General features: G+C 35.1%; 2 protein-coding genes across 2 annotated transcripts; one reads left to right on the top strand and one right to left on the bottom strand.

Annotated features, from left to right (window-relative positions):
- The first annotated feature begins 1,254 nt into the window (after positions 1-1,254).
- LOC146737936 (E3 ubiquitin-protein ligase TRIM71-like) lies at positions 1,255-3,483 on the top strand. The gene has a single exon (XM_085504621.1). The coding sequence runs from the start codon at positions 1,255-1,257 to the stop codon at positions 3,481-3,483; it is 2,229 nt and encodes a 742-aa protein (XP_085360747.1).
- Positions 3,484-6,822: 3,339 nt separating this feature from the next.
- LOC146737935 (ATP-binding cassette sub-family A member 2-like) lies at positions 6,823-10,626 on the bottom strand. Its single transcript, XM_085504620.1, has 5 exons — positions 10,556-10,626; positions 9,312-9,444; positions 7,895-8,012; positions 7,440-7,508; positions 6,823-6,933 (listed from the first exon to the last, which is right to left on the bottom strand). The coding sequence occupies exons 1-5, from the start codon at positions 10,602-10,604 to the stop codon at positions 6,823-6,825; spliced, it is 480 nt and encodes a 159-aa protein (XP_085360746.1). The 5' UTR covers positions 10,605-10,626.
- Between the last annotated feature and the right edge of the window lie 5,812 nt (positions 10,627-16,438).

The raw sequence follows: 16,438 nt of genomic DNA, 5'->3' as shown, positions 1-16,438 counted from the left end.
TGAGTGGGTGTGGAAAACTATATAAATCTTATACCATGTGTACAGACTGAATAATTAATATTTATGTTATCTCTAATTTATAACATATGCATTGATTGTGAGAATCAAATTCATAATATCTAAGAATTGTCTGCACTTACAAGGAAATACTTTACATAACAAAAGCAGCCATCTTGAAAAGTTAGTTCAAAAGTTTGTGACCTGTAAAATTTTAGCACTGTACTGTGCTGGTGGCTTATTTCTCTACAAAAAGTTGTCTTGTTTTTTTAATTGTCGTGTAACAGCATTTCAAACAAGATGTTAAATTTAACACTTCTGATAACATAATCCAAGAATAAAAAAATGATATCCAAACAAAATCCCTTAGCGAAATGTAAATGTTGTGACACTTGGTAATTAATAAAACAGACATGGACATTTTGTATAGTTTTTTGTTGCGTCCCATGTGGGATATTATGACAAAACCATTTTTAGTCTGTATAAAGTTCATATGAGTACTAGTTTGTAGGCCAGTCATACACGTTAACTGGTGCATCGATTATTTCTATTATTATAATACCCTTAGAATGTTAATTGTAAATAGTATTTATAAAAAGCACTTATAAAGTATGTTATCGATAACATTCATGATTGCTAGTGAAAATATAAGTAAATCTTTGTTTGTAAACACACAGCACCTCCCCCCACTTGGGGGATCCCATTTGAGTTTTCCATTCAATCAATGTTTTTGTGTAGACTTTTGCCAATCAGAGCAAAGTTCAGCTACACACGATACGTAATGTTACTCTCTCCCTTTGTTTTCATTGTTAGTTCCATTTCTTCAACATATTGAGGAGATTATAATTAATTATAAGTATAGTTTTAATTTTGAATCCGATCTGTAAAAGCAATCATCTTTGTACCAATTAAGTTACATGGATTGAAATAAGAGTTCCTTTTTGAACAATTCCAGCATAACTTAAGGCTCGATTATTAAATGCCCATGGATCTAATTCTAGACCATTATATAATTCATTATAGAATTTTCATCATTTTGTGATTTCCCAACATTATGATAATGGAATGTGTGCATTTAAAATTCTTTGATCAATGAACACATGTGCAGGACTAGTATATAATCTGCTTTCACCAGAGATACAAACACTAAAAGTGAGTTAGTATATGGCATATATGATTTCACTTCAGATTCTATAATATTAGACTTACTCCACTTGTGTTATTTTAACATTATATATTACAGACTATTGTCAAATCATGGCTGTAGCTGCCTTTGATGTAGTAGATGCTGGTGCTGTCTTGGCAGAGATTAATGAAGACTTCCTGTGTTGTGCCATATGTCTAGAGCGGTATTCAGCCCCAAAGATACTACCATGTCAACATACATTTTGTAAGAAGTGTCTAGTACAACTAGCTGAGAAAGGAGTAGCCAATACCTTCATGTGTCCAACCTGTAACAGGTCAGTAAAGGTACCCATCAACGATCTGCAGTCTAACTTCTTCATGAGCTCACTTCTAGACAAGATACCCGAGAAACTGGTAGCTGGTACCCCTAAAGTGTGTGAATTGTGTGAAGAAAATGAAGTCACCTCTATCTGTGTTGAATGCCAACAGTATTCCTGTACACCTTGTACTAGAGTACATAAAAAAACCAAGGCAACACAATCTCATCGGCTTCTATCGCTTGACGAATATCAAGAGACAAAGAACAAGAAGCCATTTGCTGTACAGCCGATACAATACTGCAATGTCCACAGAGATAACCAGTTGAAGTACTACTGTGACACGTGTCAGACACCTATATGTATGGAGTGTACAATCATAGATCATAAAGTACACCAACACAGATATATTAAAGAGGTGGCGGATGAGTATTCCGAAGAATTAAAAGTGAAGGTCAGGAAGTTGAAAGTGAAAGCAGATGAAGCCGAGACAAGTAAAAAGTCAGCCAAGGCAGCCTGTGAGAAACTGAAAACCTATTGTAAAGAAGAAGAAGCAAAAATAAACAAGAAAACATATGAAATCTTGGAAGATCTGAGAAGACAAATGGAAGTAGTTAAGCAAAAGAAGGAGAGATTGGTGGATCAGTTAAAGATAAAATACACAGCTAGAGTGAAGAATATGGAAATCAAAGTTGATGAACTGGAGATGAAACATGGGAACATAGTCAGCACTTGCAGCTACCTAGAGACACTGGTGCAACATGGGAATCCCGGACAGATCTTGAGTGCCAAACAAGTTTATCAACAACGAATTGATGGGTTGATTACCATGGAAACTAAACCACAACTTATTCCTGATGTAATAGAGTTCAAACCTCATCAAGGGAGAGATGTTGTAGGAATGCTGGCAACAAACGCATGTCAACAAAACTGTAGTGTTGATAATGTCCCAAAACAGCTGATCAAAGGTGACATTGCTACTTTAATGGTAACAACCAGAGATAATCAAGGAAAACAAGTCATTCCACGTCAGGTGGTTAAGGCTAGAGTAACAAAACCTGATGGATCAAGTGACGATATCAAAGTACAGGATAACAATGATGGAACACACACAGTGATGGTACATGGAGAAATAGATGGGAAATATAAAGTGTCAGTGACAATAGACAATCAGCCAACACCAGGAACACCTGCACAGATCCATGTCATTAAAGGATTGGTGAAGACCATTGGTAAAGAGGGCAGTGGAAAAGGGGAGTATAATAAGCCAGTTGGTGTTACAATAGATAGGAATGGTGACATTGTTACAGCTGACAGGGGTAATAAAAGATTACAAATTACAGACAAGAATGGAAATTATGAAAATATTATAAAAATTGAAAAATGTATTCCAATTTATGTGTGCATATTTAATGACAAATACTACATGACAGATTTTGATAATAAACAAGTTGTTATCAGTGATATGAATGGTCACGTGATCAAACAATTCAGTGAAAACATGAAGCATCCTCTACGCATTGCTGTTAGACCTGCTGATGGTATGGTGTATGTATCTGACTGGGATGCGAAGGCTGGTGAGAAAACAAATAAAGATGGTCACAAGATAAGAAAATACACAGCAGATGGAGATTACATCAAATCATTTGGAGGTTATGGAAGTAATCCAGGACAATTTAAAGGTCCATTCTACATGGCTGTGGACAATCAAGGGTTGCTATTTGTAGGTGATTATGACAATGACTGCATACAAGTCTACAATACAGATGATGAGTACATTTATTCATTCAAGTGTTCAGGTCAAGGATATGGTCAGATATACGCACCGCGTGGCATAGCTATTGATAAGGAGGGATATGTATATGTAGCTAGTAGTAATAATAAGCTACAAAAGTTTGATAGAAGTGGTCGTTTCATCTGCCGTATTGATAAGGACAATGATGGACTGAATAGACCAGGAGGTGTAGCAGTAACTGACGATGTACCATGTAGAGTGGTTGTAGCTGACCTTGATAACAACTGTGTTAAAATCTTTGCACAGTAATTACAGTATCTGATTTTGATCACTACAGACTGATAACAATTGCAATTGATACTTTGCTTCGAATCACAAAACAGCTTAAAATGTAGTAATTTGACATAATTGAAAGTGAAGGATAATATATATTATACAGATTTGTCCAATTGTTGTCAAGCATTTGAACAGATGTATTTAGGAATAACATGTCAATGTAATGTAAATAGTCTTTATTTAGTAAAATTCATACTGGAAATTATATTAAGTGTTGGACACTGAAAATGAACCAACTTCACTGCAAATAAGAACATTTTGATTTTAGGTTATCATTTAGAATGAGTTTGTATATATTAGCCATTACGATCATTCAATTATTATACTGGTACATCTGTCATATATATACTTATTTACTGTTCAAATAGGTATAAATTCAGAGTATAAATATCTAGCAGATTGTAGTCATTTCAGTGTGGAAATATATTATATATATACAAAAATCGAAATCCTGTGTAAATATTGTTGAATTGTTTCAATCATGCCCTAGCCACATATGTTTCATTTCGACCAGGCAAATATACACAGTAAAAAAAGGGTTGCCTTTAAATAGTATAAATCTGGGTTGTGTAGGGTCTCTACATTCGACAATGTAAATTAAAAATATAAAAGGCATATTCAAGATGTTACAGCATCTTACACCATTTATTTGGATCAGGAAGATGAATAATATGGTGTCTTCGAAGACGCCACAAATACGGTACTCAGAATGTACACATTTGTATCAACCTGTGCTACATGAGCAATATTCTCGCTATAAGGCCTCCAGCCAGCCATTTAAAAGAAAGCTATAGAGATTTTAATTCCATAATTTGTACTGTATTTGTCAAGTTATTTTAAGATATAATCATATGTTTACATCCTTCCACATCAATATTGCCTTACATACATAGCTAGTGAGAAAGTTATAAAACATTTTTATAATCAGAAGTCTCTGTAATCAGGCAGGATTCCTGTATTATTAGTTTACATTTTGGTTGCAAAATAAGAAAACTGAGCAATGCTAAGTTAACATATATGGAGGAATGTGGTTGATTTTGTTGTTTGTACAAATCCTGTATTTTACAGCATGAATAATGAAAAATAATACACAAGAAAGTGATATTTTAAATAAAAATATACATAAAAACAAAAATAATAATTTTTGCAATGTTTAAAGTGCTGTGCAGTCGTTGTGCAGCGCATTTTTGAATTCTATGTAAATAACAAACTTATTTACATGTGTTGTATACATTGCTATGGGTCCCATATCAAACACAACATTGTAGCGCTTTAACCTTTTCATCACCCCTAGACTTTCTTGCCCAAATGTTTGCTGCACTTTTTTTTATATATTCCTCAATATTTCTTGAAATGAACCCTAATTTTGGAGTCAACAGAAAAATTTGAGTTAAGTTTTAAATTTAGCTATTTTTGTCCCAATCTTCTGAAGCAAAGTGCAGACCATAAACACAATTCTGTGAATTTGCGATGAAAAAAGGGAACTGGTGGTCAAAAGGTTAAACTACCTTGCATGTGCTGCACAATGACAACATTTTGGTTAAAGGGATTACAAATATGCAAATTAGTAATGGTTTCAGCAACATTGTTGCAAGAAAGTATCAGAGTGGAGCAAATGGTTAATTGGTCGTGTTAATGAGTTTTGGGAGAAGACATTTACGGTTAAAATCTTAAATTATCAATACCATCCCAAACCGTTCTCTCTAAACTACCATCATGTTAATTCAAATAGTACTGTACAGTACAGATCAGACTAAGTCCCTGTCAGCATGAATAAAAATGTAATCTTATCATGGACAAGAAAGAGTTCTGTGAGATTATTTCTAGAATTCCTTCCAGAATTCAGAAAGAATAATAATATATGAGATGTTGTCTGTATTAAAACAGACTGAACTAAAACAAGTAATTGCTGCATTAGATAGTCCCCATGAATTCCCAAGTTTAAGAAATGTATAAAGTTTGCATTTCACTAAAGAAAATGGCCAGCCATTTTGAGTCTGATCTGACAAACAAAGTAACATGCATTAAGGTCCCATAAAGTTCAAGGTACAAAACAAGTTTGAATGTCTATACATGACCAAGATCCAGATCCGGAATTGCAATAATGCTTAATTTTGATGAATTTTCAACATTGAAATAACCATCTTGAACTGTCCAATGATTACATGTGCATATGTGTGTATTGAAAAGATGTACATCTAAATTCTGGAAATGTTTGGTCAGGAAATGTCTGAGATATAGCTCTAGAACCAAAAATTGTTAAAACAAAATGGCCACCAGGCAGCCATTTTGATTCATATCTGAAAAACAGAAAAACTTTCATCCAGGTCCCATGATGTTTGTATCAAGTTTGAGCAAAATCCGTCCATATACTATTAAGATTTGATTCCAGAAATGCTTGATTTGACACAAGGTGTGTCTGGTGGCATGATTTGGCCCCACACTCAGTGACGTTAACTTTGTCATTTGTTCAACAAACTTGACTTGCTACTTTTAGTCAAGAGTTAGGGATTTTAGAAAAACTTTGTTTATTCAATTAACTTGATATGTTACATTGTATTCAAGATTTTTCAATAACTTTTTCGCTTATTCAAGCATTTTGTTCACTTTACCCAAATAGTTAGGGTTTTTGAATAAACCGGCCACAACTGGGGTATCCAAAGTGCGGTAGCCCAGTTGTGGTCCTTTTTTCAGCCAAATACAGGTGTATTTCATTGTGTAAATGGGTTCCAGACACAAATAACGTATTGCGGAAGCAATAGGCTTTGTGTCTGGAATGCAAGCGATAGTGCGCCATCAACGGTGCTGATGTGCGTAATGTGATGTCACTCCTTGTGCGAGGTGTGACGTCACTCCATTTTCAAGGCGTCACAACAGAAATGTAAGTGGTCTTTCTTAGTGTGGTAAATTGTGGAAATAATATTCATTTCCCCCTCCCTCCCACCCATGATTTGGCCCCACACTCAGTGACGTTAACTTTGTCATTTGTTCAACAAACTTGACTTGCTACTTTTAGTCAAGAGTTAGGGATTTTAGAAAAACTTTGTTTATTCAATTAACTTGATATGTTACATTGTATTCAAGATTTTTCAATAACTTTTTCGCTTATTCAAGCATTTTGTTCACTTTACCCAAATAGTTAGGGTTTTTGAATAAACCGGCCACAACTGGGTATCCAAAGTGCGGTAGCCCAGTTGTGGTCCTTTTTTCAGCCAAATACAGGTGTATTTCATTGTGTAAATGGGTTCCTGACACAAAAGTCTTTATTTTCGAACTGCATCCGAACAGGTACTAAACAAAATGGTGGATTGTTTACCTGTATCCATGAAGATAAGCATCACCCGATGTGATTGGTAGATCACCAGTCAAAAGTCCAAACGTAGTTGTTTTACCAGCACCATTCATACCAAGTAATCCAAAACACTGGATGAAATGGAAACAATATGTGTTGTCAACAGAATACAATAGGATTGTATTGCGGATATTTATGACAAGGAGTTTTTCTAGTAAATCATTACAGTGTCATAGTCATATATGATAGTAATTTAGTGAGAACATAAGAAATGAAAGTGGATTACTAAAAGTCTTTCAACAAAATGATGTAACTACAATTACAGAATACATACATATAATGAAAAGTTGTATTGTGTTAATCATTGTACCTACAAACTAGGAAATTCATATCAGTGACAAATACAAAAATGTCGAGTTTGTCACTACCATCATGTTTTGTCACAGTCCCTCTATGGTTTTGCAAACAAAAACAGCGACATTTTCATTTTGCTGACAGCTTCTATACCGGTATATGAATATTGATTATTTATTTATTATTATACATCTCTGAAGACGGGTTTATGTATATTGATGATGACTGAGAAGAAGGAAATTTTACACAGAAAACTGATTTCAATTCAATAATTGCCACAAACCTGTCCTTGGGGAACTCCAAAAGACAATCTATCAACAGCAACCAAGTTTGGCGATCCCTTTTTATAAACCTACAATAATCAGAGAAGTAATCAATGTACATTGTTATATTCAGTAAAAAGTTATGCATAACATATTTAACATGTGTATATACACAGATTATTATCAGTGATAATATGCACAAATAATCATGTTGAGGGCGTACTTTTAGTCTAATCTCAGAGAGAGGCTTCAAGGTGAAGAACATTCACATTTCCCAGCATGCTTTAGGCATTAATTCAAATTTCTCGCATCACTTAGGTGTAAATAAAACTATTTGGCCAGCAAAAAATAAGTGGCTATATTAATGTAGTAACTGTCCATCAAACTGATACACTGGGTAATCCTGGAACGTCACCACGAAGTAATAAACATGCTTAAACTAGTAAAGTACATTTCCCATGTAATGTGGTAATACCTTAGTTAGGTTCTCTAGTTTAAGGACATCATCCGAGTCTCCTCTCAAAATTCTACTTTCTTCTCTTTCTACATCTTCCTCCAAATTTCCAGTTGCTATTTCGTAAACATAGCTTTTCCTAGAACAATCAAATTGCATCTTTATACTGTGAATATTCACAGTGAAAGTGGGTGATATTAATGCAGTACTGTCATTAAAAGGCATGATCACCAGGTTATTATTTTAATAATGTACAAGGATAGGTGTATATTCTATATGCAATACTGTACATCAGCAGGTTTTTTACTATAATAGTGCACTATAACAGATGGTAATTTTCATAGAAAATAGTGTGCATAAACAAGTGATTATTTATATAGCAAAATTCACAGGTTGTTAATTTTTATAGATAATACTGCACATACACATATGGCCCTAATATAGCACATTTACAGGTGGTTATTTTTACAGCTAATATGTGGTTATGTCTTAGCCAATAAATCAACAGGTGGTTAATTTTATTGTAAATGACATAATTCCTGTTTGTAATTTAGATGCAAGATATATGCCTTAATGTGTGATGTATTCGTAAAGTTTAAACTTGATTGGTCTATTGTGCATATGCCTGATAGTGGATGTATGTGTAAAGTTTAAACTTGATTGGTCTATCGTGCATATGCCTGATAGTGGATGTATGTGTAAAGTTTAAACTTGATTGGTCTATCGTGCATATGCCAGATACATGTGTGTAAAGTTTGAATTGGATCGGCCTAGGCATGTCAGATATATAAATCCTTTGAAACAAAATGGCAACCAATCAGTACATGTACTAGCATTTTAAACATGATTCAAAAAATAAAATGACGTGCACGAAGATTCCACTGTGTTCAATGTATGTACCAGGCATAGGTCAAGCTTTCCCTAAACACATAGATAGTTTTGAGGGCAGAGAAGAATAAAGTCTCTTGTGAATAAACTCTAGTCAATTACTGTTACGTAACCGTGATGATGAATAAACTACCCATTGTTATCTATAAGCAAACTATCTGTATTGGGGGAGTCGTCACCTGCACATGCGTCTGATGGCCATAGCTTGTCTTTGTTTACAAACAAGCATCTACCCATAAGCCTTTGCGTTTTTTGCGTGTGTTGTTACCGTCGCTTGGGACTCAATTCCCGGGCGTGTGCAGGTGACAACCCTCCTGCTTTAAAACAGACAGCCAGTTTAATAGCACCCTGAATATGAATAGCCACATCTCAATAATTATGCCTACGACACTAAGCCAAGAGCTTTAATGTGAATACCATTGCTAAATGTGTGATCACATATCATGATACTGAGACTAATAGTGTTGACAACATAAATAAACCATACTGCTGATTCACTAGAGTTTGATTAGAAAACAACAGTAACTACCACCAGTAGTGTTGAACTAACCTCTTTCTACTGAACAATCCATACTCATAACATAAGGTTAAAACAAAAAACAAAAATCCTTCTATTGCCATGGCGACCAGAATAGGTAATATTCCATTCCATGAAAATGGATAACGAATCTTGTCATACTGAGCTGCAGATGAAACAAAATCAAAGTGTCAATTTCATCAAATCATTCTATCAAATAGTGTCAATTTCATCAAATCATTCTATAAAATAGTGTCAATTTCATCAAATCATTCTATCAAATAGTGTCAATTTCATCAAATCATTCTATCAAATAGTGTCAATTTCATCAAATCATTCTATCAAATAGTGTCAATTTCATCAAATCATTCTATCAAATAGTGTCAATTTCATCAAATCATTCTATAAAATAGTGTCAATTTCATCAAATCATTCTATCAAATAGTGTCAATTTCATCAAATCATTCTATCAAATAGTGTCAATTTCATCAAATCATTCTATCAAATAGTGTCAATTTCATCAAATCATTCTATAAAATAGTGTCAATTTCATCAAATCATTCTATCAAATAGTGTCAATTTCATCAAATCATTCTATAAAATAGTGTCAATTTCATCAAATCATTCTATCAAATAGTGTCAATTTCATCAAATCATTCTATAAAATAGTGTCAATTACATCAAATCATTCTATCAAATAGTGTCAATTTCATCAAATCATTCTATAAAATAAATATCTGTAGCTTTTCACATATTAATAGACACAGCTAAATTTGTCAGATCCAAGTCAGTCAGATCTAAAAGATACCAGCTTAATGGAGTTCATAAAATTAATTCTGATACATTTTTAATAACATTTTTTTAATTACATTCATACATAATTACATCAATATTCTTGTTTTTCATTAGACCAGACTTTTTTTTATTCCTTGTTTCTCAAGTTTTTATAAGGTATTTCGGTATTTTGATTATGATACTCCCACGAAAATGCAACTTGGATTTGTTATGCGGCGGGCGGAAAAATAATGAAGATAAAAATATTTTTTTTTTAGTAATTTTCTGCACTTACAATTTGGCGGGCACTAGAAATTACGCTGAAATAAAATTTTATTTTTATTTCAATTTCGGCTCCTGTTCATTCGGCGGGTTCAAGAAACAAGGGGTAATAAAAGTTTAACCTTACAGGTTACAAAAACTGACATTTTCAATAACAGCATCTCAACTATTGTTATGATTCAGTTTGTCATGAGTCTAACAAATTCATCAAAATAACTCACCTGTGTTTTCATAAAATCGGTTGAAATAATCATTGTAAGCAATATCCATGAGTCCACGCCCAAGACCAAAACAAGGAAATATCAACAAAACATTCTTAATAATCAACTCTCCTGAGCTACTGTCGGATAACTAAGAAAAAATGTTGGAATGTTGAATATATTATTAAACAAATTATGCATATAAGGTTAAGCTAGTTACTATTCAAATACAAAGAAAATTATGCAAATTAACTGATTATGGGGAATTAATTATGCAAATAAACTGGGCTTTGTTAAAATACAAGAAACACATTATGCAAATGAGCTGGTTATTCAAATACAAGAAATAATTTACCATACTCGTCCGACTTCGCGTCCAGGATTCTCAACTCTAAAAATTTAGGGAGTTGGCACTTAGTCGAGCACTCTACTTGAAACATTGGTCAAAAGACAATTATTGGGGGGAATAGTACGGTATGTCTTTTTTGGGGAGAATAAAATTGCGAAATGATTTGCCTTGTCAATAATTTCCACAACACTTTTACAATGACGAAAAAATACGTACAATACATCACAAAAAATACGTACATACAATATTATTTACATACCATTAGAATTTAAGGTGTAAAATTGTTATGATCTGTGGGAAAGTGGTTGAAGTAAAAAAGATTCATCATTAACTTTGTTTTCAGTTGTATGCGAAGCAATTTCCACAATAATGTTTTTTTTTGCATGATTTACCCTTCACCAGCGCCCTCTGACAAGTTAAGTCTGTTATTAGAATGTTGTGTTTTACCACAGACACTCTACTAGGAATTTCCAAATAATAATGATGAAATTCTCGACAGCATAATGCAGAAGTAAATTATCAATGTTTATACAATTTCTTTTTCAAAGCTGGTGATTTGCAATTTGTTGAATAAGTATTTTAACACCTATTACATCTGTGAACAGGTCACAGTTGATTGTAACCCCAAAAACACATATTTCCCCAAATTGGGGGTGGGCGCTTAGTCATGAATGCAGTATAAAACTGATTATCATTCATATACTAGGGATACATCACACAAATGATTTAATTTCTATTCTAACGTTGTTACAGTAACATCAAATTGTTTGTATATATAATAATATTTACTGCAATAAATTTTTAATAAATCAATAAATATACTGTCACATACTGATCAACTTAATAATTTATAATAAAATGCGCTGTCCACAATAGACAAATCTTACCTCACTGTAAGTATTTAATTTCTGTACAACTAAGAATGAATAAGTTGTAGTGGTACAATAAACAGATTGACCACCAGTATAACAGCATACACTCTACTCGGTGTGCTGAATAAATATGATAACAGATATATCACAGCAATCGAAGACCAGCTAAAAATGAAACCAAATAATTCAACATGACAAAATAATTGTATTACATTTTTATCTTATTTTTTAAATTTGTCTTATCAATGTTTTCAATGATTAACACACCATAAATATTCGCAACAAATACAAATAAGTTTCCTTATAAAGTATGAACATACGAATAATTACTTGTTATATTTATTATATACCCTTTTTTTATAGTACAAATGTAAAAAAAAAGTTTTGATTTTGGATTTGTTGAAAAAAGTAGCCGATATGCTGTGACATTGTCTAATTGGTGGTGAGAATTGCCAAGCCAGTTTATGAAATAGTGAACAAAAATTTTCGTAAATATTACTGACTGCGAAAGAAGAACATCGCGAAGTGTCTTGTAAAATAAAATAAAATAAATCAGATGCAAGTGAATTTATGTTGTCACAGATGAAAAGGATAGTACAGCAAAGTTACCACAACATGGTGTATGGTATATGAAGCCTTAATGATAACAAAACATGAATATTCATGCTTATGCAAATTAATTTCCATATTTAGTTAGCATACATGAATAATTAATGATTCATTAATGAAGTACCAAAGATTATTACATATGTACTGCAGTTTATTTTGATTCGTCCCTGAAATCAAAATCGGTATTTCCACACCCCATATGCAAATGAGGTCTGAGAGCAAATAAAGTATTCCCTTCAGGAGTACCGTTTTTCGAAACATAGCAGAAATAAACAACATTTAGAAGTACGATATTTTCCCCTTAGGGTACATGAATATACTTGCCGAGTGAAATAAAATTTGAACAACAGTAATGGTAATTTTAGGCAGTCACTTATTTTTACTAAAACTAATTTGCATATCACCCATGCAATAATGTTTTCGGTATTTTCACGGTCGATATGCAAATGAGCATGGTATTTCCATTGGCGACCGAACTACTTTTATTTTCTAAACAAATTTTCGTCTGCTATTTTTATCCGTCTGCTATTTTTTTTTGGCATATCACATGGAATACTACGATTGGGAGAACTTTATGTATGTTGACCACCTGGAAACCGAGTTTTATTATCCTGAAGGGCTCTCAGAAGATCAACCCGCAGTAAAATCGGCATTTGCTATGGAGCCGGAACCATCAACGTCGAGGTACTGTCATGAATTTGTTTTCGTGTATCTGTTGGTCGACTTAATTAGTTGATTATTAGCGAATTGCTGTGTTATGTCTGTCATCGTTCAGGTCTATTTGAAGTTTTGGACGGAACTTGGCTCAGTGATTTGGAACTAATTACGAGATATCCGTCGCGATTCTGACAGTTGGTATTCCACAGTTATTAATGTAGTGAACGATTAATCAAAAGATATGACGTATTCAGTACTTAGTGTGATTGGCTTTATGATTGAAGGTTACGCCCTAGAGTCTTTTTACTGCATTGTAATTGGGTTTTGAAAATGAATAAAGAGAGTTTGAGTTGGTCTTGGCGAATACTCCACGACAGACGCAGCCTTGGGCAGTCGAGTTCAGTCCGAGAGAGTCCAGGGGCGAGCCTTGAGGCAGTCCAGTCTTGGGCGAGTCTTGGGTCAGCGTTGCGAGAGTCTTGGGGATTTTTTTCCCAGGGCGCTGTGTCTTATAGAGTGCTCGATTGACCGACTAAGACGAGAGCTGAAACGTATTTCGTTGTGTGTGCCTTATTTGACTGTAAAGTTAAAGTGACTTTCCCGATCCCGTACCTCAAGGGGACGAGATATAGAGACGAGACGAGTTTCCCCCCTGACAAGTGTGGAGACCCAGAGAGAGAAGAGATTTAACCCCGTGATACGTGGTGGAGAACCCGGGCAGGTGTTTAACACACATTGACATCCTGTGAAGAGAAGTGAATTGGCGAAGATGTGTCTTTCTTGTGAACCGAACTAACTGGCTCCAAGGCAGAGACGACTCAGAAACCGCGCTTGACGACTAACACCATTAACAGTATGGCACCGATAACGACGCTAAAGAGATGAAGACCTCTGAACCCCTTATGAAGGATGAGTACCGGATAGGACAGTATAATTAAGAATTGAGCGACATTAAAGACAAGAAGATGAAAGAACGACCCCGGACTAACGCGACGAAAGAAGAAGACGCTTATAGACTTTGACTTTAGCTATCTGTGTATTGCTTAGAGAACCGCTCGCTGGACACTGTAACTGACACTGTGTAACTCAAGGACGTTGAACTCTTTTCCAGAATCCTAACCCTATTGCTCAGTAATGTAATGTATTGCTTGCTTTTCCTATCGTTTTTACCGTTTCTTTTAGTGATGTCGAATTGTATGTTATGTAAGCGCCCAGATCTTTGTTTTGAAATGATATTTGGTGACGTTCGAGGTCCTTTATAACGATTTAAGCGCGTTTCAGTGGACAAGTATTTGCAACACAGTGTTTTGAGTTGTGTGATGTTTTATGGAGTTTTAATGAGTTAATGAGTACGGATTATGATGGGGAGAGTGATGCCCCCACGTGTTTTTTTTAAGAGTTTTGAGATTTGTCGAGTACAGAGATACCGACGTTTAAGAGTTGTTTTTGTTTATGTGTTGTTTCCGGAATACTTCTGACGCTTTTTGAGTTGAGAGCGCCTTTGTAACGTTTTTTAATGTCTTTTTGAAGTGAGAGTTTGGTGCGCTTATATACGTATTGTTTGATAACGCAAGCTTTTGTTCACGATTGACAGGTTTATATGTAACTTAGTAGTTTCTATCGTTTCGCTTTTCCCCGTCTTATTTGCCAGAGGAGTAATGTTTTATATAGCGGCTTTGTCTTTGCATTCTGTTACCACGCCGTATGACTTTTGTTTAGATTAACGAATTGTGAGTTCAGTTGAAGTTTATAAGCGTATATGAAAGGAGTTTGATTAACAGCTTTTTATTCATTGTTTATTAGTTACCGCTTTGCAATGCTTTAACCGAGAGACGCATCCCTGGTAATCACGTGATCATGCTGTCGACTGCAGCGATTGGCTGATCGCTTGGTTACACCGCCACGCCTTAGTTTTTTGACCTTTTGATATAGAGTTTGTAACCTTAGTAACGGAGAAAGTGAAGCGACGGGTTATCTTAGCGAACTGTTTGAGAAAAGCGAGTCGATTGGTAGCCTTTCCCTTGTTTTTTTTTATTCATAACCGTTGATATTTGTGACTTTATAACCATTGTATTTAGACTTTATAATCATTGTACTTAATTAGTGTGTCTTTCTCTTTTTGATTTATACCTTTTATTATTAGTATTGTTTTTAACCTGTATGACGATGAGTGGCTGACGGTATCTTTGATTTATGAACGTGCAATGCCGAGAGGCATATCTCAGTTTGGGTGAAGGGATGTGTCATGAATTTGTTTTCGTGTATCTGTTGGTCGACTTAATTAGTTGATTATTAGCGAATTGCTGTGTTATGTCTGTCATCGTTCAGGTCTATTTGAAGTTTTGGACGGAACTTGGCTCAGTGATTTGGAACTAATTACGAGATATCCGTCGCGATTCTGACAGTTGGTATTCCACAGTTATTAATGTAGTGAACGATTAATCAAAAGATATGACGTATTCAGTACTTAGTGTGATTGGCTTTATGATTGAAGGTTACGCCCTAGAGTCTTTTTACTGCATTGTAATTGGTCAGAGTTTTGAAAATGAATAAAGAGAGTTTGAGTTGGTCTTGGCGAATACTCCACGACAGACGCAGCCTTGGGCAGTCGAGTTCAGTCCGAGAGAGTCCAGGGGCGAGCCTTGAGGCAGTCCAGTCTTGGGCGAGTCTTGGGTCAGCCTTGCGAGAGTCTTGGGGATTTTTTTCCCCAGGGCGCTGTGTCTTATAGAGTGCTCGATTGACCGACTAAGACGAGAGCTGAAACGTATTTCGTTGTGTGTGCCTTATTTGACTGTAAAGTTAAAGTGACTTTCCCGATCCCGTACCTCAAGGGGACGAGATATAGAGATGAGACGAGTTTCCCCCCTGACAAGTGTGGAGACCCAGAGAGAGAAGAGATTTACCCCCGTGATAGTACCGGGAGGTTTCTGCTGGTGACGTTGCGGCGTTTGTCAGCGAGCAGAAAAACAAGAATACGGCGATGAAAACAAAGCGTGAAGTCGCTGTGTTTAACGATTGGAAGAAGTCTATGACACAAGAAAAGCGTGACCTAAAGGATATACCACCATCCCAGCTAGATGCTTTGCTGTCGCAATTTTATCTAGGTATTCGTAAGAAAAACGGCGACGAATATTGAGCCGGACTCCATATCATCGTATCAAAAACCGATCGACCGGTATTTGCGTGACAATGATTACGGGGTAAGCATCATTCGTGACGATGCGTTTGCTTCAAGTCGCCGCACATTGGCCGCTAAAAGGAAACATTTGAAGGCTTCTGGATTTGGTAATTTGCCCAACAAATCACAACCAATTACGAAAAATCAAGAGGAGGCGTTACTGAAAGCTGGGCAACTTGGTGTAGACTCCGCAACAGCCATCATCAACACCATGTGGTATAACAACACGAAGCTTTTCGGTT

The sequence above is a fragment of the Saccoglossus kowalevskii genome, chromosome 10, assembly GCF_978046115.1.
Source record: "Saccoglossus kowalevskii chromosome 10, keSacKowa6.1, whole genome shotgun sequence".
Taxonomy (NCBI): domain Eukaryota; kingdom Metazoa; phylum Hemichordata; class Enteropneusta; family Harrimaniidae; genus Saccoglossus; species Saccoglossus kowalevskii.
The sequence above is the reverse complement of the archived record's forward strand: the minus strand, read 5'-3'. Positions and strand labels throughout refer to the sequence as shown.